Here is a 24,973-nt window from a genome sequence, read left to right on the forward strand (position 1 = left end):
TGGACCCTAGAATGCTTCAGTGGTGATAAGACTGTAGGGAACCACACTCTGGGTCCAGCGGACCTTCACATATGGTCCTGCTTTTGACTGTGGTTTGGCTGGCTGTTCACCGCTCTGTACTTATGGTTTCAGCATCTTATTTACGTTTGCTTGTGGTCATTTTCACAAATGCTTGTGGGTGTTTTTGTTAAAATGGAAAAGATACCAAAAGTGCATTTCTTAACATGTTATGTATTGTGAATATTTCCTCCAGAGATTTTAAAGATTATACAGTCAACATTGGGAATAATTTTAATAATTTAAAATGCTCCCATAATGGCTCCTTTTATGTCTACATGTGTTTGTCCTAAATGAAATCGTTGAATTAAAGGAAACGGTTGACATTTTTGGAAATATGCTTATTGCCCTGACTGCCCCACTTTCTTGCCCAGAGTTAGATGGAATGACAACAAGAGCCTCATGTATGTAAAAAAAAAATATGAAGCTGCTGCCAGCAGCCAGTTAGTGACACCTTGCCCAAGCTCTGTCCAAATATAAATTGTTTATCCAAGACCCAGTCAAAGATACTGCACTAAAAGTATTGTTCTTTTCTGCAAATAGAAAGTATCTTTTTTAAAATACATTTACTATAAGATTTCCATCGTAAACATAGCAACTATCTCTTATTGACAAAGACAAACTGGACACTTAATGCAATGACATCTCTGTTTATTGTACTATAGATGATCATTTCATTTGCACACATTTTTGTTTTTGTACATTTTATAGTGTGTTTTTGGACCTTGTATCAACTCTAAGAAATTCACATTTACACAATGCATTTTACATTAGTAGGTAAGTACAGGTGACATTCAGCTTTTTCAGGTGCAGGTCCTGATCTATCTGTTTCAAAGCTGAAGTCACAGAGAATCACATTGAACCTCCCCATGGATTTCATTTTACTGCGAACGTGTTCTGTCACCTCTGAAATGGAGGTGCACAATAAAACTTACTGCCCATGCAAAACACCTGCACAGTAGAGCTGATCTGTATTGAATAATGGCATAAGTGAGATTTAGTGTAGAAGTCTACGGTGTCTGTAAGATATCTATGCTCACATGATGCTACATGACCCTTTTTGTTACCAGTATTTATAGTATGTTAACATACAGACAGTGAGTTAATTGGCAACCTACTTTACAGTTATTCTCTTTGTACTGGTACCAGGTTAATACAGTTTGTTTGCCTCTCCAAGGTTAATCTATACCTTGGACTAATATTTACTAAAAACATTTGTTAGCTCTCAAAATATTAAAGAAATGTACATAATAACATCAAATAAGAGGAAAACAGGAAAAAAAAGTCTGAGCTTAATGAGACAGGCACTTAAACTGTGATACACTCCTTGAGTGCATTAATATTACATCTAATAAGTGCTACAAAATAACATGTCAGTTAGAAAAAATACAGATTACTAAAGTGTCCTACTATTCAGAATATAAACCAACATGATAGCGTGGAGACAAAAGTAATTAGCAACAACAGAATAAAGCAAAGTGAAACTGTATCCTTGAAAGTGTCTTGCATATTTTTCCTGGTTATATTCAAGTTGTACATTCTCACGTTGTGTGTTTCATTTCACAAACTGCTGGAGAAAGAGAGTAAGCCAGTTCAGCTTAGATGAATACACTGCTGGAGGGCTGCCTGGGCCTCAATGGGAGACAGAGTCAAGGAGCATGTTTCATTTTTTTTCTTTCCTTTTTTTTTTAAATCAACACTCTGGTCACTCTTAGTGTAGCAGTGTCTGCTTTAATGTCACTGCCACAGCTAGGATCAGGAGGAATCATACCAGCTCCCTCAATAGAGGAGTGAATCATACACTGTCGCCTTGTGTGTGCGTGTGTGTGTGTGTGTGTGTGGTCACATGTCCACACCACATGCCCACCAACAACTGAGGAGCTGAGTTTTATTTCTTTCCCTTTATAACACAGCGGTGATAGAGGATGAATCACTTTGAGACTACGGCGTTTCATTGTCTTGAGATGCTGGTGACCATCTGACTGATAACATGCAGCTTCACACAGGATATAACAACTCTACTTTCTCTGTCTCCTTCTCTCTGACTATTCTCTCTGAATATTTTGCATTTAACTTTTGACCTCTGAACTCTATGAGCTCTGCTGGCACATTAACACATTTTTTCCTTCTCTTTCGAATTTTGTACAAATATTTGTTTTCATGCTGAGTGTTGGATGAGAAGTTTGACAGCACTAGTGCCTGGATTAGAGTGGGGTGTAAAACCACCTGTAGAAATCTTTGCATGGTTTACAAAGCTTTAGAGACACTGTTAAGACAGATTTTGTTATATTTGAATTGAGTTTCCCAGAGTGGTACCAATCTTCTCCTGTAGCATTCAGCAAAAAAGCAAATGAGTATTCCCACAACATCAAACTATTTCTTATAATACTGTTTTACTAATGTTCATATCAACATGTATCTCCCTCTACTCTGTTTTATATCTGCACCTGTCTACATACCTACTCTATCATACATCTACACAGTCATGTAGAGATTGTTTACAGGGGTCTCCAGACAATTATTATTCATACCACTACAAGAGGGACCCTGAGAAAGTAAATGCCCCCTGTAGGAATGAATGCTAAAGCAGTGCAGCTACAGTACAGCATCCTTTCATATCTACGTTGACTGCTTTTACAGTTACGGCAAGCAGTGGGTGGGAGCATCAAAACGTGTTAATAAAAGGTGCCACACTGCCTTAGAAGTGAGCCCAGACTAAGTGCTTTTATATCACCATGGCAATACAGTAAATGTCAGGGGCTTTCGAACTTGGGTAAAGGATCTATAAAGTCACGTCGAGGTTTCACGGAGGGTTGCGTCGCCCCTCTGTTGTCTGTGGTATTAATCTCGATGAGAGGTGGCTGTGCTAAGCAAAGCAGAGGGTAAATGAAGCTAAAACCCTGAGGTAATTACTACCTGCCTGTCAGGACGTCTCTCTAATGGGCCCCGAGTTGATGTGACTGCCAATGACATGCATTAGTGCCTCAGCAGTGTTTGTTGGGTTCTATAATGCGGACAGAGGTGTGTGCACAACTAGGCAAAATTGAGTGAGCGTGAGATGAGATGGACGTGGTGGGGAAAGTAAAAAAGAGAGTTTGCCTCTGAGGGCTGTCCCAATTTTCCACTCAGTAATGCTAAATTATGACAGATGGGATTCCTTGTTGCACTTTTTTTAATTGAAGCTCATTTGAAGGAGCAGCTCTGCATGTTAGGTCACTGATGACGCCACAGCTCAGTTTTAGCTCATCACCAAGCTTTGTTTGCACTTAGACACGTCAACTCATCGCACTAAGTCAGCAGAGCTCCACAGTCTTGAGATGTTTCTCTCATGTTGCACATCCAGGCTCCACAGAGGAGAGTGGAGACAACACTGCGGAATCAGCCACGTAACCCAAGCCACACTATGAAAATAATGCACCACAAAAAGGAGACATACATTTGGGTGCATTTAATTCTAGGCATGAAACTCAGGGTCCCTGGAGGCACTGTGAAAGGAGTCTGTGTCACCAAGGGAAGGGAGGAAGAAGCTTTTTGTGGTGATTACTCAGTGGGCTGAGCAGTAATTGACCTTTCTTCCCAAATATGAGCCAATTGCATCAATGAGTAGAGCCAATCATAAACAATGACGCAAACATTTCTCACAAGACAACATGCTATCAAACGCTCTGTGGTTAAATGATAAAAGAATAAGAAACTTCAGAAGAAGTTGCGAGTGACTCACTGCTCCCCCGCTGCTTTTTGTATCGCACTTGACGGCGGGTGTCTAATAGACTGAATCCTACTGAGAGAGACTAAGGATTATCTGTGAGTGGGACACAACAGAGGAAGATGTGTGAGAAAAAAGTCTGCCCTGGTCCCTTTGATTAAAAAAAGAGAGAGAGATAATGGTTTCTGCCTATTTACCTTTCAGGCACACATGTATCATGGCTAGTAATTGTGGAATGAGAGGGAACAAGAAAAGTTTGTAGAGGGGCAGAGAATAAGCTGGCAGTTAGCGAGAAATATGTGAACATTACTGTAGTTACTGGACTAATCAGTGAAGAGGAGATGTACAGGCTTATCTACGATTATGTATCTGCATTGACGTTCTTACAGATAGTTGCTGATATGGCCATAGAAGTCGTGTCCAGGCAAACTGATAGAGTCGAACTCTATATGCAGGGATGAAGAGTCAGGCTGTGGCCCAGTGGTGCTGGGAGGTCCATGCAAGCCAAGTCTTTATTCTGCAGCCACTTCAGATATGAATCAAAGTCAATTTTACATTCTCTGTGCGGCCCCTCCGGCTGTCTTTTTGGTCCACGTTTCAGGCCCTCGCTCTGCACTCCCTGCCTTCAGCACTGATGCCTCCTCGTCTTCCTCCTCTACCTCACACTTCCGGTGGAGGTGAGTCAGGCTGTGGGCCTCCATCCACCCTCACCACTGCAGGGAAGAAATATGTCAGACTATTTATTTTATATATTTATTTATTTTTTACCATGAACCATTATTTAATCACACAATTAAGCATCTTCTCTGAACACAGCTGTCTTGTGTTTCCCAGTGAACAACTCCCCTTAAGTAAGTTTGCAGCCCTTTGATTAAGGGCACCTTGATTAATTCCTTTGAATGTTTTTCATTAAATTCCCCATCACAACCCCTGTAATTTCCTCTCCCCCAAAACATTCATATTCTGTTCGTCCTTCTGAATGGAAAAACTCTGAAAGCATTGATGGTCCCGGTCTTCCCTGTAGGGGGCCCTGCTGTGTCACTCGTTGATGAAAACCTGTTAAACTAGAATCATTAGCTGGATGAGGATGGGAGACAAATACTCCCTTTTCCCACAAAGCTCACCACTCAAGGGGAGCCATGGCAACATCTCGACTATGCAAAGGCGTTTCTGAGAGGACCCTGAGTGCGGTGGGTGTTTTCTCATCTTTATCAGTGCACCCCTCTGCCAGGGAAATCTAGTATAAGAGGGTTTATTCTAAAGCTGTTGAAAAGGGGGATTCTTTTGTCAAACATCAGACCCTCCCTCTGTTTTTATTAGTTTTTGTTTCCTGAAAACCCATCTTTTCCACATATTGCAGTGCTATAAAGCACACTGAGATGGCCACACTCTGCCTTTCTGCTCACTGTGTCTCTCCACAGGGATTCTCTCTCTTCCTTCCTGTTTAAACAGACAATCTACAGGAATCATCAGTGACACAGAGCAGAGAGACAGTGATGCTGGCCAGTGCACAGCCATCTGTAATGACATATGTACATTTAGGTCTAGCCCTTCGAGGTAGCAGTGATAATAATAGCCATATGGCTGCCCAGGGTTTTACAGAGTCCTAGCTCATTCTAAGAATCAATACAAGCTGTTGTTCACTGAACAAGTTCAATCAGGCCTTCTCTGAAATGTGAACTCCCAGTCACAGCTTTGTTGCTGACTTCTTTCTTCGTTTTTAATCAGTAATCCTCAGGTAATCCTGATTGGAACCCAAACCTCTGCAAACCTTTAAAATTTGCTGATTGGGTTGGAATCTAAGATGGCTTGATGGCAATCAAAGTAACTCCCAGGGAAAACTTAAGAGACACTGAGATTGTTTTACAAATTAAAAAAAACGAATTACTTGTTTCTCAATTTGCCACGGTATTGTTCATAGCATGAACTATTTTGTATATATTTTGTAACTTTTACATTTAAACACAAAAATTAATGGATGGACATAGAGTTAATGTGTTTCTGGTTACAGCCATGACTAGAATTTTTTTTACTTATTGACTCTTGGGTTTTGATGTTACAGTAAGTTAATTCAGTACTGGCTCATTTTTAAATACAGCTCTATTGTGATGGTTATTCTGAAATTAATTTTTTTAGTTTTAGTGATTCAGTTTATGTCTTACTAGTCTACCCAATGTGCTAAATGTATACTACAACATTCTAAGTAACTAGGCCCTTCTCAGTTTGCACTACCGACTTTAGTTGTGTTCCCATGGACTTGGATATCCCAGCACTTACAGTACAGGCCAAGTTCAATTCCAAATCCAAACCCACATTTGGCTGAGGAAACTACACACTAAATAACCAAAAGCGCTGTTGATTTAGGAGCTATACAAGCCCTTGGGAACAGCACTAAGGTGAAAACCAACTTTGAGGTCGGTTGCCAAATCTGCCAAAACTTCTGTGTCATGTGTGACACACTAGCCCACAATGCATTTGTTTTCTAGACAGAAAAATCGAGAAATGAGTGGCTGAGCAGTAAAATTTTGTGTGCACCACAAACCTGCAAAATTACTTTTGTTTACTATGAAAATGTGATCGCTGTAGTCCCCCTAACATTGGGAAAGTCAAGAAGAGGTGTATTAGAAAACACTTTAGTCCCATGTATGTGAACGTGGAGCCAGCAGGATATCAGCCAGCACAGCCACAGGAAGTATCAAACAAGACTGCTGGATATTTGTGACTGACAGTTCGTACGAAAGATATGGGTTCTATTTCGCACCTCTGTGGGGTTCTTACATGTCCAGACTTTACCACAGTTATATACTGTAAAAGCAAATAAATAGAGGCAGTGCAGTCTAATATTTCACTCTATGGCTGTTTACTCCTCTACTGTAAATGAACAAGTGAAACAAACACTGCCTGTATCTGATTTCATTATCTTCTTCGTGGTTAAGTCACGATGTGAGAAGTTTATTAACACTTCTAATGTGGGAAGATGAAAAACCATCATGAGTCACCGAGTCCCTCTCTATTACTGAAATTGCATTAGTACAGTAATCTGTTATACGAGTCAACTCCGTGATTGCTGCTGGGTAATACTACAGACTGTGGAACATACTCAGAATCACAAATGTTTACTGACTGGGTGATTGTAATAAAGATTTTTTTTATCATTATTTCCCTATTACTAGACCCTTTTTTTGTTGAGTAAGTATTTTGTCTACTATAGACAGCACAGCTGCCATTGCTCACTTTTCAGTCAGTTTTGAAGCTTTACCATCCAGATTTGTACCCCTCACTTTTAGACATTTTGCAATAAGCATGACCTTCATTTAAATTAGTTTTGACCAGCAGTCGCATTGACTTCATTTTGTGTGGCCTGAGGTCAAACACAGGGCAGGGATACACAGTTTGGCGATGTGAGTGAGGGTTTAGTGTCTTGTTTAAATATTAAACACATTCAAGTTTTCATGATTCAGAAGGCAGCAGAAGAGGTTGTAGGCAGGGGAGCTGCACACATAGAGGGTTCCTTTAAATAGAGATGTGCAGACAGAAATGAGGTCGAGCCCCCCTCATGTCAGAGTTGTCACCCCTCCCGTGTGACTCATGCAAGGTACCCCCTTTCTGAATGTTGTCAATCAAAACATGAGACATTTTCATTGCTCTTTTTCTCTTTTTAAAGGCTTACTTGACTTGTTTTGACTGGAGGTGTTCCCATTATTTTATTTGTCAGTAAAATATAGTTTATTGGAGACAGGAAACCTCCTGTGATTATTATGGATGTATTGTGCGTATCCCTACCCTCTCTTGAATTGTAACACACATGGTAGATTTGAGGACCTCCAGCATGAGAGATTTTGCTGCCTTTTTAATGGTTTCCGAACCCAGAGGTGGTACTAATGCCAATTAGCACGTGCTAAATGCTGATTTTTGAAAGGCAGTGAGACTAGTCTGGATCTCATCTTGTAACACCTGCTAATGAGCCAGTTGGTTAAAGAGGGTTAATGGGGCATTGATCCTCTCTAAGAACCAATCCGAGCTGGTAACCTAAAAGAAATTCCTTCTTTTCTTTGACAAGCAGCAGGCTTTGCATTTGCTGAGTGGAAGAATGGAAGAAGGCACAAAACAAAACAGAAAAACAAAATAAGCTTTAGCCTCATTAGAATGTAATGCACATCCCAGAGGAGACAGTGTGGCATGGATTGTTCAAGGGAGGATTTGTCAGCTGTTTGGTTTGTTAGCACATTTTTATCCCCGTATAACTATTTCTTAGGCTTTACAGAAAGAGAAAATTAAATCCTGACAAACAGAGATGTTAGAACCAGGCTTATTATTGTGTACTAAAATAAAAATTAACATGAAAACTGTTAATTCTAAATAAACTGAATTCAAATTATTTACCAGACAAAAATGTTAAAACACAAACACAAAATAGCCCATGAGTTAGAGGGGAAGTACAGTGAACTTACTGTGTACTTATTAGTAACAATGGTGTACATCCACAGTATGTATAAATACATATTTGTTGTTATAACAATAAGCAGACTTTGGGGAATAACAGGGGGACAGGATTAGAATAAGTAAAATACCTACGTTGAAAGTATTTTATACTTAAGTGGTACTCATTAAATATTCACATGATAATTGTGAATACTTACAGACTAACTAAAGTGAAACTACAGATAAGAAGAAGGTAGGAGGCTCAACTTTAAATTGCATCTTTCATTTTTTTACCTATTGTATAACAACAGATAACAAATGGGTTTAAATAGTTTCATTTCTTAGAAAAAACCGCTCACCTCACTTATCATGTGATATTTAATTATTTATCAATATGTTGTTTAGAAAAGCAAAGTTCAACTGATACAAATTGGTTTTGCATAATTGTTATTTATTTTCTGAATAATGATTATATCTAAACCCCTTTGTTGCCTGTTGTTATACAATAGGTACCACAAACAAGGGCTGTAATTTAAAGTGGATCCTCTTACCTCCTTCATATCTGTAGTTACACAGTAAGTACCCAGTAAGTATTCACACTTATCATGTAAATATTTAATAAGTAACCTTTAACTACAAAATACTTACACTGTAGATATTTTTCTACATCATGTTACCCTGTTATTCCCCAAAATGTATTGTTATCAAGTAACAACAATTATGTATTTATAGGTACTGTGGAGGTACACCCCTGTTACTATAAGTGCAAATATACAGTTAGTTCTCTGTATAAAAGAAATTTTGTAAACATTTTTGTCAAAAAAGTCAAATTACATAGATCATGACCCAATATTGTAATAAAACTAAAGATTAAAGATTTGTAGGCAAAGTTTACTGTTTTGCAAATTGGCAGAAATATCACTATATACACATGTATGACGGTAATGTTTAAATAATGTTCAGTCTTCACTTACAGATTACATTTACAGAAGGGTTGACCTTTGACCTCTTCACTATAACATGTCATCACTTCATCGCTATCTCCAATTGCACATATGTGTGAAATGTGCTCATGACTGATGATTTTAATGATTAAATCTGTATTTTTAGCTTATGGCCACCAGTGTCTTTTGTGATGTCAATGTCAACCTTTGACCTACAAATTTTAATCGGTTTTTCCATGAGTTTAACTGGATGTTTGTGGCAGATGTTATGAAATTCCCTTGATATTGCATGAGAATGGGACAGGGGGATGGACAATCAGAAAACTCTTTGCCTTCAGCCACGGCTATTGCCAGCACAGAGGCATAAAAAGCAAGAAGTAAATTAAGCACATGGTAAATCACTTTATAATAGATCAGTAAAGTGCATAATGCTCACAGGTTCCTTCCCTTTAAGCTAGACATGATCTATAGAGTTCATCTTACAGAACCTTTTAGAGTTTGTCTGGCTTGCAAGACAACGCAGCAAAATCTTTCCTACAGACCCACATACAAAATACTTCATGAGCACCGACAGACAAATACAGATAGTAGTAAGTGTCTTAAGGATAATGTATTTCAAACATATGCATTTACATACATGATACTCTATGTACTGACTACAGTAGAAACTGTGTCAAACCTCTGTCAACACTGAATATCTTAGTCTCATATTAAGGGTCTGATGTTCAGTACCTGCCTCATATTCATGTTACTGCAGCGCCTCACATTCCTGGAGTCTAATGCATCACACAGTCATGCATGCATTTAAGGTTTGGCTTCACCTGTCTGCTCTTGGCAGCTATGTGTTAGTCCTGCTGCTAGCTGATATATTGTTTTTGATCTCAATCCCCAGAAATGTGCTTTTGCTCTGAGGAAACGATTTGCACAATTCAGTAAAACCACTGCACATGAAATCTCAGCGCAGTATCTTGATGTAATTGATAATGACTTTCTTTGGCAGCAACAACACCATGGTGTGAAAGTGGAATGTGTTCAGTCTTTTGTGAGTGGCTGCCTTGTGTTAACTGAGAGTCTCTATGGGAAATATAGGGTCATGAGTTAATATAACTATATAGTAACTTCTATGCAGGCTGAGATTCAAATAGATATCAGAACAAATACTGTAAAAACCTTAGAGCTTTGTTGATATAAACTAGGATCGGATAAATGCATTTCACGTGTATTTGTTCATATATCAACATACACCAATAAGCCACAACATTCACCTGTGGGTTTTCAAGATGTGTTGGAAAAGGGTCAGCGTGGGAAAAATGTAATACTGGTGACAGATGTCAGAACACAATGTACATTATAGTTTACTGTGTAGCTGCAGACTGGTCAAAGTCCTCATGTTAACCCCTGTTTAAGACTACAGTGTATGCAAGTTGGAAAATATGCTAAACTACAGTGAATTATATTGGGAAAACACTGCTATAATTATATTATCTCAAATAAGAACCTTCACATTTTTGCAATTTTCTCCAAATTGTTCACTTGGCCTCATCAAGAAAATGTTACTTTAGTTTCTAAACACATGAGAGCCACTTTCAGGCTTACCTATCTGTTCCTGTGTGTGTGAGTGTGAGGGCTGAGCCTGGACTTCAGTCTGGGCCTGTTGCTGCTGCTGCTGTTGCTGCTGCTCCTGCAGACTCTGACTGTCCACAGAGATGCCGCTGTCGCTGTGAAGCTTCTCTCCCTCCGGCGTCACCATCTGGTTGTTTGTAGCCGCACGGTTATTAGCAGCCTGTTTGTTCTGCTTGCAGCTATTCCACCTTTGGAGAAGTAGCATGTCAGTGAAAATAATAACTGTACGTGATCTTATATTCTATATTCTAGATATTTGGATGTGACAGCAGTTCTGAGCTCTAAATCTGAATTTAAAATGTGATGCCAGCCTTTTAAATGAGGAAGGATAAACAGTAGTAACAACACATAAAATCTAATTGGTCAAACAACTACTGTTCTTCATAATTCCAACTTTAGTGAATATAGATAAAAATGCTGTTAAATATTATTATAGCCTCAGACCAGAAAATAAAAAAGTTGCTTTAATTCAGGAGATGAATGAGTCATAAATAAAGGATTAAAATATTTATGTGGTATAGAGTAGTACAGTACAGTTTACAACTCTAAATGTTTTCATTATAAAATACTTAATAATAATTCACTTAAGCTGAAGTCTGTTTATGCCTAACAAAGAGTAGATAAAGAGTATCAGTTTAATGTGTGCATGACTCTGCTGATAAATCTGGCACTCGTATTTCCCCTGGTCGGCACTTTTCAAACAATCAATGCATTTAATGAGCTTGTTTACTTGCTTCAAATGTGTTTTAGTCCAGCCCTGTATCTGTCTGTCTGAGTGCTTGCATGTGTGATTGTGTGTCCTCACTAATGTGTTTGTGTATGACCTCTAAAAAAAATATTCGATGTAGTGTGTTTTGAGTGATTCTCTAAAAATGGGTCAAAATCATCACCAGCCACTATGCTGCCATTTTTCTTAGCCTGGGGCAACTTCTGTTACCCTAACACCCCCCACCAGACCAACCCCTCCATCACTGTTCACGCTCTCTGTCCTAGATTACATTGCTTTTGAGGTGCACATCCTGATTGTACTCATACGGAAGCTTTACCCATAGAGGAGTTCTTTCTACCAACTGACCTCTTAAAAACAATATAAGCCACCAGGCCCACCACCACAGCAGCCAGGATGGAGCAGTAGATGGGTATGAGGTTTTCGTTGAAGCCATGGCCAAGGAAGCGAGGAGAGCCGGCACTAGATGTGGTCGTTTCTCCACCTGGCAACGGGCTTTCGGAGCCATCGGGGAGGAAATAATTGGTGAAGGAGGGTGGAGACAGACCCATATCAGTGGTAGAAGTGATGTCTGTAGGGAGGTTCGGATCTGTTTAAAAGAAATTGGGAAAAAGAAACATTTATGAAAAAAGACCTATCTGCTAACTACCACTCACTCAAGCACAAAAGTCAACCTCAGGGTCTTGGGCTGTAGGAAAAGTCATTAAGATTCATCACTGGCAAAATCAGTACCGATTTTCTGTCCATGCAATACTGTAAGTGTTGAAGTATTTCAGTCTGCGTCAAAGACAAACCAACAAAAAGACACTGTCATCCCAAAGTCTAAACCACCTATCATGACGAGACACTTTCATATCTTCTCAGAGAGCCTGTTTACTGGGGTGTAGTCAACAAGTCCCCAACCAGATGTCTGCTACACTGCACACATGCGGCAGCTGTTTCTGATAGACAGATGGGTTCTGGTAGATTTTCTGTGTGCAGAATAAAAAGGAATGTTCCCCAATGAGGGGGGCAAATATCTGTCCCCCACCAGCACACCCCACACCAGGCCTAGTCCTTGCACACCAGGTCTCTTCTCGCCACGTCTGTGAATCTTTGTGATCTCTGCACATTGCATGACATTATAAGGCCATATGGATTCATGTAGAACAAAGTATAGGGCTTTAAAGAGGTCATCACTTTGAGACGCAGGAAGGCTCTGTGCTACTGGGTGGGTCTGGTTTCTATCATGGCTAAGTCTGGGGACAAGAGTCATTTTCATAAATTGTCCAATTTCTGTTTCTTTGTGAGCTCCATTAATGATTCAGTCTAATTTCCCATGTTGCAGCAGCACTAGGTCCACTGTGATGGGAACGACTTGTCCTGAATACACAGTGTATCCATCAATTCTTCCCTACAGGCCACTTTACTTCTACTTTTGTTTTGAATAGCACTGTACGTAACACTGCAGTGATTCTGTCAGACTGTAAAACAGCTCATAGAGTAGTCAGCAGATTATTCCCTCCCTCAGGGTCTGGTCCCTCAGGCCTAGGTCTGTTTGGCCAAGGAAAGGGCCTGTCCAGCTAAAACCAAAGCTCTTCTGAGCTCTGCAGCCTGGTGGGGATAGAGAATGTGCAGCGTGGTTATGATCTGAGCCTGTAATTCCCAGCAGAACCTCAGGCTGCTCCTCATTAGCTTCGTTCTGCCGCTCATAGGATTAACCCTGTGGAGACCCCTAAGTCTTCCTTCAAGGCCAACAACCGGGACAACATATTTTTTACACTTCGCATGACTGACATTTAGCCATGTGTATAGTTTTGATATTGTTCACCCCTGGTTTGAGATACTGTCAGTGTCTTTGAGATGTCTGCCTCCGCTCCAGTCCACCGATAGTGAATGGAATTTTGTTTGCGATCTTTACAGTATTAAAGATTTTCATGGTGAATGTGCATAATCTACAGGCCTCTGTGTTTACTGTTTTGAAAAATGGATGGAACAATAGATCTCCATAAAAGCTGTTGACAGTGTGTGAGGACATAGTTTTCACAAAGACGTTAATTTAAATGTCATTTGCAATTTAAATACTTCCACAATTATTATTATTATTATTATTATTATTATTATTATTATTATTATTATTATTATTACATTTCAAAACACATTTCTTATTGGTTAACATGTCTTTTAAATGTTACTATATTATTAAGCAAAGAAGAGAATTACTCAAAAAGAATTTGTGTCCTATCTACATCAACTGGAATTCTTCCGAAAATGTAGTACATTTTTAACTTAATAAATTAAAGCATTTGGGAAGTAAAGTGATTGGTGTGCCCACCGATCTGGTCAGATATCAATATAGAAGGGAAAAAGTGATTCAGTGGACCATCACAACCAAATACTGTCTACACAGATATTCCCTTTCCACTGACATGGCAGATAGTCAGGTTTCTTCACATTGATTTCTTGCATAATTTACACATAGTTACTCGTTTAATAGTCCGATGGGACCTCGATTGGCAACTTATGTGGACATAATTGAAAAACTTATGCTGGTTGTTGAGAGTTCATGTTGATTTGTCGGTATGAGAGGGAATGATGGGCATTCCTCCCCCCCATACGGGGGGATTGGTTTACTGAAACAGTAGAAAATAGCTTTCATGGACAGAAAAATATAACACACGGGCATGCCATAGTTAGAAACACAGAAATAATGCAGAGGCCTATTTAAAGGGGAGCTATTGATTTGGATCTGTCTAAAAGGAGGCAGCGATCAGAGAAGTGGAACATGAGTGTCTGTATTGCTTGCATTTCATGACCTTTCCTCGAGTGTAGTCAGGTTTCTTTAGCTCTGCTATACATCTTCCACCTAATGCAGGGCTGGCTAATGACATTAGCAATGCAACACGAGCTTGCGGATGGATTGTGAATGGAAGGTGTGAAAGTGAGTGAAAGTGTGCAGACGGACTATTCTTCCATAGAGTTTATGAAAGAAGCTGCAATTCATCCAGGCTTCCTCTCATCACACCGGGCTATTAGTCATCCTGCACTGCTGTAAGTGCCTTTCTTTGGTGCAGTGAATGTTCTCTCTATGAAGATCATCAATCGCACCTCAGGACTAGCTGTAAATTGTCTCTCTGAGTCAAGATGAAAGCTCTCCTGGGAATCGCCTTTAGATAATACTGATTCATCACGGAGAAAAGCTACACCCCAAGCACAGGATGCTACATCTTTATTGTGAGTTCCCCTCTTTTTCTCTTTTGTTTTCCAGGCTGATGTAAAAAACAGAGCTGGCTGTAGACCAAAGCATACGTAAACCCCAATGCTCTAGAGGCTGCATACATCGGCTGGAGAAGAGTAAGAGCTTAAAGTCAGCAGCATTAGAGCTCCAACAATTGCATTTTAGCTTCAGTGGGTTTAAAACACCCATGAAACAAAATAAAATAGGCCATGTTTTTATGAGCTATTTGTTTATTAGCAGGGTGTGGATGAGAGGGGGACCAAAATTTAAATTTTTATCAGGCCCCAAGGTCTTTATAGTGAAGTTAACCCCTGGGGTCTTGTGTGGAGGTTAATGTCCTGGCTGCTGCCAGTTCAGGGTGGAGATGAGCAACTATCAGGCTCAGCACATGTACAATGACCTCTTTATCAGCCACCAAACACTCTCCCTCTGTCTCAGCTCAGTCTCTATCTCAATCTTCCTCTGTGTTTGTGGCCTGACGTGCACACATCCATCACACACACATCGTACTACAAATTATTCAAGTGAGCACTCTGTCTTCTGTTGGGGGGGTTAATAGGGACAGCAGGGGGGTAAGGGGGTGCAGACAGAGAGGTAGAGTGTTAGGATAGAGTGGGGAGGAGGTGCAGATGAACAGAGGACCTGCTGTAAAGTGTTCTGATTAGTAGGAGTAATTATACTGCAGCAGTGAAGGCACTGAATGCATACTGGCCATTTTCCACCACTCTGCTAGTCCAGCTACTTGAGGGCCACTGTGGGAAGACATAGAATAAATACAGAGAAAAACTATGCTTTTATCTATTTTTAAGAAAATCCTTTCTTCCTGTATATTGGAGGACAACCACTAAAGACACTCGATACTTCACGTTTGATGCAAATCTTCTCAACTAAAACTGACGCACGCCTTTTAGAAGTGCTCTGCCGAGGCCAAAACGGGCAGAGACCTTTACTAAAAGATGTAGGAGGGGTTTTCGGTTTCAGATCAAAGAGGTTCACACATGTGTGGTGTCCATAGTTTAATGAAAAAATGTTAAATTTAAAGCGCACTTGGCAGAAGAACAACAGTGCATGTGTTAGCCTGGTGTCAGCTCTATTGATTTTGGATGCTCATAAAAACTGTTTGTGTATCTGCTGAAAAGGACTAAGCCTGTGTGTGTGTGTGTGTGGGTGTGCGTGTGTGCGTGCGTGTATGTGTGTGTGTGTGTGTGTGTGTGCGTGTGCATATTCGTGTGTGTGTCCTGAAGTCAAGTGTGGGTGCTCATAGAGGTCACTCAGTGAAACCTGAGCGTGAGCAGAAGAAATCCCAGAACACATATCGACCTCTCAGCACAGAATACCAGCACAGCACATATGCTGCCGCTCTCTGACTGTTTTCATCTCCATACCCCCCAACTCACCCCACCCACCCACATACACTGTTTTTGTCTCTGTAATTGCATCGTGTAATTGACACTAGGTGACAGCTGGATATGAACTGGGAATTTGGGGATTTGAAAATACCCAATACAGTATTTTCTTTTACAACCTGCAGAAGATAGGAATTAAAAAACATTTACCTTACATACAAAATGCACGCATAGAATGCAAATACCAGTTTCCTGGTTGCTGCAGAAATCTAATCTATATCTGGATATACATTTATCACCGACCAACGTGGAAAGTCTGGAAACAGTCTGGAAACATCATCACACCACATGCAACTGCGGCCATTGGCCACAGGCCCACTGGGGCTATGTGACAGGGCTCTCCTTCAAACGTTTGGTCAAACAGAAATCCCGAAAGGTCACTTATTGTGCCATCTCCAGTCATCACCATCGCGCCTGCTATTATATCATCACTCAGGATGAGCCAGGTCAAAGGTGAGAGCAGCAGCATGGGTGGGCGCTCAAAGGGCAGCGAAAGACTGCACTATGCCTTACTGTACATCAGATGTGTCTGGAATGGATGTATCAGATGTTGGACCATGGCCTCAAGAATCTCTCTGAGCTATCATAGTTTCCTCCATTCTTGCTGAGATACAGCTTAAGTCTTGACTAGACTATGTCAAGTCCTGTTAAGATATGGGTCTGGAAACTGGAGTCTGCAAAAAATGGCTTGTGGGACACTTTGCAAGAAGCAGGGGAAAATGCCATTTCCAACTTTATGATATATGTAAAAGGCAGCTTGCACATTTTCAAGAGCAAGATCTTCAGCCAAGTTGTTGCATGCTGCTCAGGAAATTGCACAAAGGACATTTTTTCACATGCCTTTTCTTTTCTTTTCTTTTCAGAAATCACCAAGGCTGACACTTGTCCATCCCAGTAAAACAGAAAAAATTTGGCAGTTTTTTTATAATTAGCTCGTAAAGAAAAAGCTTACATGCTGACCATGTTAGCATTAGGGTAGGGCCAGAGGGGTGGCCTAAGGTGGCACTGCCCACCCTCAAAATCTGATTAGCCACCTCTTGCCATAGTGACAAGGTGGCAGGTATCTGCTGTAGAATTTTAAGCACATGGAGAACTGACCAAATCTGACCCTGAAATACATAACTATGATTATGATATGTACAATTCTATTATTCTATCTTTTTTTTTTTTTTTTTTTGTAGTTTCGAGGATGCAGATTATCCCGGCAGAGAGTTGTTACCTTAACCAACCAAATTATTATTACTATTTATTAATCAGCATTTAGAGTTAAAATGATAAGTTTTGTATTTTACATTGATGACGTTGAACACACAACTAATAAACACATTTTAGCCTATTAATATACATTTTAGAATTTCCAAAAAGGTTTTGGTTTTAATTTTTTACTGTAAAACTTTTAAAATAATTTTCCAAATGTGCCACCCTATTTTGAGAATGTGCTCCAGTCTGACCACCCCAATAAAAATTGCTAGATCCACGACTGTTTAGCATACTAGCAGATGTAGTCATAAACACATCCTTAATGTTAGTGTCATGTGTTAGCATGCTATTATTAGCTAAGAACTACAATTCATACTTTGTAAGGATTTCTTCACAACTCATCGTATTTAAGACAACCCTCATGTCAACCAAAGTTGATGTTAGATAAAAGGTCAGGGGATTACCAAAGTGTCAATGGATTCACCATCTGGAAACCCCAAATATCAATTAGTTTGATTAGTTAAGAGATATTTCAGCATCACCTTTATATAATATTATGCCATTACATGAGCTGCCTGTTGTAAATCAGTTCTGCAGATTTCTTACTAAACTTGACACAGAGCAATGCAGAGCCAAGTCTCTGCCACATTTTGAATGGTCTTGTTTGTGTTCAAAATGATTGTTGTAATGACCATCTGATCATAGAAAATTTACGTGTAGCACCTATGATGTTGTTTTGGACTTCTGGGAGTAAAGATGTTAAGTTTGTCTTATTAGTTCTTCCACCTCATTGACTTTTCCTGCTGTTGTCTTTACTTTTCTTGTTGCTCCATTTCGCCGCTGCTTGTCTATTACAGTCCATTAAAAAGGTAATTTGCACAATGTGGTTCTGCAACAAGGTGTTGACATATTTCTAATTAAATCCAACTTAAATCCAAATATCTGCCAGTGCCTGAGGCCAAGGAATCTCTGAAATCTCTCCCAGGTCAGTGTTACAAAGAGAAATAATGCAGCTCAAGTCTGAATCAGTGCGTTCATATCAGAAGCTGTCATTAAGATTTTCATTTAAAAAGAATGCACACGGGAGGTCAATAAAAGGCCCTGCATTAGCAACTACTCCAGCTATCAAGAGCATCTTTAAAGCATTTAATCATTCACAATGGAAGTACAGTCACCATTTACATTTTAAAAAAACACAGGGTAGGAGAAGAGCATTTCCCAGGAACAGAGCAGAGCCACAAACCTCCTCTGAAATCTTAGTCCATTGTTGGGAAAAGGTTGTTTTTGTTGTGAGATCTAAACATGTAGATTAATTTTACAGTCCTCACTTCTTCTGATATTGCTTTAAATGACATTGCTAATCACTGCCACCCAAGACATTCTACCTCCCAGATTTGAGTCTAGTAGCTCCCTGAGGTCAATTTCATGCCTTGTCTAATCTGAGAAAACATACAGCTTCCTTTGTTGCAAGTTGCCTTTACTCTTGAACACAAGTAGCTTGACTCCTTGTATGTTGCTTTCTGGTTTGTGGGAGAGCAGGTTATTTATTGTCTGTGTTGACACTGCAGTAGTCTTTGACCTTTAAATGCTAAACCTTTCAACTTCCTGCCACTTGAAAATCTGTCCAACTCCGACCCCTGACCTCGCCTGTTTGCACAGACACATGTGGAAGTAACCCCTGCTTATTGAGACATATATGAAGTTTCTACCAGAGGCCAGTATGCAATTTGTGGTTTGCATTTATTCTCCTGAGTAGGTGTGGTTCAAACCAACTCTGGTAAATTTGCCTATTTGAACATTGTCATTTGAACTCTGATATGAACCAAACGACCACTCAAGGCAGCTTGAAAAAGAGGGCACTTTCAGCCTTCCCAAACCTATAGATCATTGCTCTGAATCGGTGGATGAACTCGTAAACTTGTTGCATGTCTCATTGGTTCAGTTTGTTTTCATGCGAAAGCCATCCAAGCCATCTGGGTTCTATATCTGCCCAAACATCAAGAAGCAAACACACTGCTTTTCTAGTTCAGGTCAGACCTTGATTCACTCTCTCACTACCTGCTAGCAGCTGTTGACTTTGCTCATCCAGTACCCCCTTGAAGTCAGTCAGATCAAGTTCCCCCCACAAACAAACCACTTCATACTATTTTACAAGACCAGATCACATCCTCTAAAGGGCCTGTGTCTGACTCTTTTGGTCTGCACCCAAGTATTATTGCCGTGTTAAGATTCGCCAGAGTCCATTTCAACTGGACCAAACATCATAGATCTGCAAACACCAGCACAATAAACTATGGTGGTTTGTGATACAAATGACTCAGACAGACGAAGATTCAAAACAGACAAAGAAAAGGGCCGTGTTTGCGATTTTTAGAATGAAGTCAAATGCAAAATTATACAAATCATTTTTTTTATACATCTGGAAACTGTGGGAACTGATAAGGCCAGTCTTATAGTGTGTATAATGAAATCCCTTGATAACCATGGTAACATGGTAAAAAGAGGTAAACACAGCAATGGGTGATGCTTGCATACTTGTGACAAATGCAGAATCACTGGCTGTTAACTGTGTTTTAATTAAGGCTGCAACTAACGGTTATTTTCTCAATTCATCAAATGTTTGTTTGAGATAGTGTCAATCTCTATTTCCTAAACTTCATATTGCTGCAACAAATTTATCAGTTCTCAAAACATATTCTACAAAATATGACTACATATGTCTTTGGTTCCTTTGACCTGCACCACATTACCTGACCTACAGGTGTAAACGTGACCTGAGCATGTGGCAGACTTACTGTGACACACGGAGTCACGGGTCGGCGTGCACACAGACAGCTGTATCTCAGTTTCCTCATCACAGATGGTGCAGGGCAGGCAGGGTTCAAGGGAGCTTTCTCGGTCTGAATAGGTATCATCCACACACTCCTCACACACTGTGTCGTGATTGTGTTCACAGTGAGCAAACACGCCCTGTCCCATGGGACACACCGTACAGGGCTCGCAGCGGCCAGATATCTTGCTGAAGAATAAGTTGTAGTTGCAGGCACAGATGGCGTCGTTGGAGTCGGTGCAGGGCGTCTCCAACCGCATCAGGCCAGTGCACTGAGTGCATGGTCTGCACTGCTCTGTGTGACTGTAGTTTTCTGAGTAGGTTTCACCTGCAGACAAGAGGACAGGTCGAAGGAGACGAGACAGGAAAGTGAGACGGAGGAAATGGGAGAAGGGGCAAAGAGTTAAGGAGGTTAGAAGACAGAGAGAGCAGGAAATATGAGGAGATAACCAGAGGCATAAACAGTGAGTCTAATGACATTAATCATGTTTACTGCACATTCATTAGAAAGGAGGACACATTGATCCACTGGGCTCTTAATGATTTGTGCTCCGGGACAAGAAAGGTGCTCTTATTATGGAGAGAATCAAAAGCCTGCTGCGCTCATCATGATATCGATCTCAATGTGTTTGTGCTGTGCTGAGTAAACTGCTTTAATCTCAGTCATACACACAATCAAGTGCAGGGATGCTGATGCACTGAGGATAAAGACCCTCTTAAAAAGTGATCAAGCAATCACTTAATCACATTTAGATGCCTTAGAGTGTGTTACACAAGTATCAATATGTCATTTTGCCTAAAGTGTAGAATTTCTTAAGTGCTTTAATTTAATTTGTGTGTGTTAAACTCATCCAAACATGAAACATTTTGCTTGTAAGTCAATTTAGATCAATTCATGTGTACAATAAAGACCAATAGTTGTATTATCACTGAAATCTGTACGGTTCATCCTCTGGGAACCAATCCGTTTAACAGCTATTCAGTTATCGTAGATTATGTGGCCTGGTAGCTCAATGCGTAGAGTAGCCGGATTAAAATCCAGAAGTCGCAGGATGAAATCCCAGCCAGGTGCGTCTCTGAGTGAGACTTTCAGCGCTAGCTCCCTGGGCGCCCCCCTGTGGCTGCCCCCAGGCGGATGGGTTAAATGCAGGTCAAGAATTTCATTGTAACCTGTTTCTGCAATATGTATATCTGTTCACTGACAATAAAGGTTGTTCTGTTCCACAGAAAAGTGGTCAACTGATGGTCATCCCGTAGAAGCCACAGTGGTAGCAGGTATGTTAATTCTGGTTTGTGTTCCAAGGAACTGTATGAATATAGTGCTGCAAGTTGACTGTGTCCTATCTGGAAAGAAATGTCTGCCTTTATAATATTTTTAGTAGTTGGTACTGTAGGAAGGGTGATGGCAGACCATGTCTGAGTTGTGTAGAACAGTGTTGAACAGAATGAGGTGAAAGCTGTGCTGACTAATTGCCTGCTGCTTTTCAATTACTTCAAACACTTCAGATTTACTCTCCAGGAACATTTGCGTCAGGAGGATTTGGGAGAGTTAGCTCAAGTGATGACCTCAAATTAGTTTATTTTTACGCAGAGAGTTCCTAGGGGCACAAAATAATCTATTAATATTGCATGTTCATATAGAATTATTTTCAGATATAATTGGAAGCCTGCTAAATTATGCATACAGTGCATGTGTGTGTGTGTGAGAGTGTGTGTGTTACGAGTGCATTTTAGTTGTTGAATGAGACGCAAGCGGAGTAGAGAGAGAGAGAGAGAAAGAAAAACTGCAGCTTGGATACACTACAGAGGCAGTTTTGCAGTTCTCCAGATCCCATTTAACTTTTTTTTGGGGCATGCTTAACACGAGAGCGGTCACCTTGCGAGAGCTGCATGTCAGACAGACACACAAAATCTGATAATTAAATCCTTGCTGCACACAGAATACATTGGACAAGTGGCAGCTGGGAGACTAACATGTATCCATCCAGCATGGTTTTATAACATACAATTATGAGACAAGAATTCATGTCAAAACAACTTTGTAAACTGTATAATTAATGCCAGAAATTGCCTTTTTTATTTTATGCTCTTTGTTATACAGTGAAATAAATCATTTGTGACTGGGTGTAACTTTAAATTAAGCCTTGTGACTGTGTGAATATGGGACTTTTGCGCAACTCTTATCTGCATGTGCATATGTCTCAGTGTGTTTTCAGTGGGTGTTGTGTTGAGCAACAGCATGTTCTCAGTGTGAAAAGCCCTGCAGCAAAGTCTCAGCACTTGCTTTCGCGTTGTAAGTGGCTCTGGCATGTAAACGCTGGTAGAGACTGAAGCTCTAAACACCTTGTAAAAAGCACCTATGAAGTGGACGACAAAGGCTGTTAAATGCAGAGCGAATAGAACAGACGGAGGTAATGATATAAAAGGGGTTGGTAGGAAGTAGGCAGGACGACACGTTAAAAAGCTGTGCAGGAGTGGCCACACAAATCTCTTTGACTCAATCGGAATCGTCTTCGAGTGTGGTCCAGTGGTCAAAGTCCAAAGCAGGTCTATGCCAAATGATTTAGTATTAAACATGTAGAGGAAATGCTGATGTAAGACTGGAAGGGGAAGGGTCAGGAGAAATGAAGCAGTGAGGGATGTAAGTTAGTCCAGTTTCCTTCCCGAACAGACACAAACACAACTGTATCCCATCTTTTTCTTTACATTTCTGTCATCACCCCTTACTTTTATTACTGTCTGGAGGCAGAAATGAAAAAAGGAGGTGACACTGACTGATCGATCTAGACCTAGACAAACAACAGACCTTCAAGGTAACAGATTATTTGAATTTGTGAGCTTGGAGCCTTTGTTTTTCTTGCAGTCAGCCTCAACCAGTTAAGCTTTCCACCTCATTCATTTCAATTATCCCGCAGCGCACAGGCTTCCTCGCTAATTTTAACTTGCATGCATGAGCCTCCTTTGCAGTCGCTGTGTGTAAACACGTCTAAACGTGACCATATGCACCAACAGCCACAGGAGAAGTGTGTGTGTGTGTGTGTGTGTGAGAGAGAGAGACAGAGAGCGGGGGAGTCTTCTTTAATAAAATATAATTTTCTTTGTCCACAATTGAGTAGTGATCAGTGGAACTTTTCCCTTTCAGAAACTGTCATTTTTAAGGTAAATGTGGCTGTGTACCGGTAAGGGATTCAATGACACTTCATCCAGTGGAGACCCCCACCCAGCCACCCCTCTCTTCAAACACTGATGTGTTTGGGCACCATTAGTGTCATCAATAATGTAGCTTTGGATGGAACTGACACTGCCTGTGGACCTTCACAATCAGCACTTTGAGTGTGGGCTTTTAGCGAAAGCTGGACGTTTCTCCCACATTTCAGCAGAGACACTATTTTCTTCCCACCTCACAATTTGCTGACTGTGGATAAATGATCAACATTTGGAAAGCTGCGTGGCAGAATTATTTGTCTTTTTAGACATGAAACATTTCAGCATGTAATTATCACCATGCTTCATTGGTTCTCTTAGCTTCCAGATTTGAAACAGGTGTTTTAGGATATTAGCAAACCTGTTATTAGGAGACCAAAGGAGACAAGCTGTTATTTAACAATCAACATTTGCGCTTGTGCTTGCACTTTTATTTAAGTTGCCATGCAAGAAATCAAGGTTTTCTGTTACAGCTAATGAGGAACTTGCCAGAGGAAAATCTTCACTTCCCATCGCTTCATCCCTCATGATTCAAAGTTGGAAGCCGTTTTTGATGACCAAACAATGCTGTGATTCTACTTTCTTTTTTCCTTTAAATCCCCAGTGAATCCTGGTTCAGTCGGCCCACAAGCTTTTTTAAAGCGCTACATTAACTCCAGATCTTCAGATGGTTTGCAGGGCACATTTTTCTGAATGGTTTGCTAAGTGAGGCAGGTCCGGTTGTCTTGTCTCCCACGACAGCAGGGAACGGCAGAGGAGACTGATAAATATTTTACCACTGCCGATGCTGGCACTTGTCCCGTGCCGAGGGGGAGGGTGGTATGGAGAACGAGAGTGGGTTACACTAACAGGAAGTGGATAATTAAGGGGGGTTGTGGTAAATAAAGATTCACCCATGTTTACTTTGAAACAGGAAATGGATGTCTTGAATTATACTCTTTAATAATTCATTTCTGCACTTTTGAAAATGCATCTTTAGATTTAGGTAATTGCCATAAATATCCCACTCAGCCCTATTTTAGTGTAGGTGCTCCTGTGCGTTGAGGCACATTAAGATTTTATCTGCTAAAACAAAAACAATATTAAAACTAGTGAAAATGCAACTGCACCGGAAATTGAGTGGAACCTCCAAGGTATTTGAGCTTAATTGTTTAAGTGTTTGTCAGCGATGAATACGGTTCCTGTACTGCAGAGCAAGGAAATTGTTCACTGTCAGAGACACAATAGGCTTTTCAATTAGCTTCAATTAGCTTTAATTAGCTGGATCAAAAGAGTAAAGATGCACTGATGTAACAGTATGCATGATGAATGAGCAGGTTGTGCCCTTTGGTGCTGGTGCTCTAATACCATTTTATCCACTAACACAGACGATGAGTCATAGCAACACGGAGGAGGGGGGTTGGGTGCTGAGAAAAGTGAATACAGGATGGAGAAAATTGGGGACATGACAGGAGTTGGTGTGGATTCGCTGGTGTTCGCTGGTGTGGATCGATGGTGGATGCGGCAGCCAACAAAAAAATATTCCAGAATTACAGTCTTGATGGGCCTGCGTAAATTACAAGAAAATGGGACCAGCATCTACACATCATCTGGAATATGACGTGCAAGACAAATTCCTCATGACGTCAAAGCAAAGA

At 40.4% G+C, this 24,973-nt stretch overlaps 1 protein-coding gene across 1 annotated transcript in view; it reads right to left on the reverse strand.

Moving 5' to 3' along the window:
- Positions 1–691: 691 nt before the first annotated feature.
- ngfra (nerve growth factor receptor a (TNFR superfamily, member 16)) overlaps positions 692–24,973 on the reverse strand; it is a 29,677-nt gene continuing 5,395 nt past the window's right edge. Inside the window, exons 3-6 of the mRNA XM_067477833.1 lie at positions 20,098–20,460; positions 11,828–12,068; positions 10,726–10,940; positions 692–4,476 (exon numbers count right to left, since the gene is read on the reverse strand). Coding sequence (XP_067333934.1) covers positions 4,424–4,476; positions 10,726–10,940; positions 11,828–12,068; positions 20,098–20,460 — 872 coding nt within the window. The 3' untranslated portion in view covers positions 692–4,423. The remainder of the gene's footprint in view (positions 4,477–10,725; positions 10,941–11,827; positions 12,069–20,097; positions 20,461–24,973) is intronic.

This window comes from Channa argus, chromosome 15 (assembly GCF_033026475.1).
Source record: "Channa argus isolate prfri chromosome 15, Channa argus male v1.0, whole genome shotgun sequence".
NCBI classification, from domain to species: Eukaryota; Metazoa; Chordata; class Actinopteri; order Anabantiformes; family Channidae; genus Channa; species Channa argus.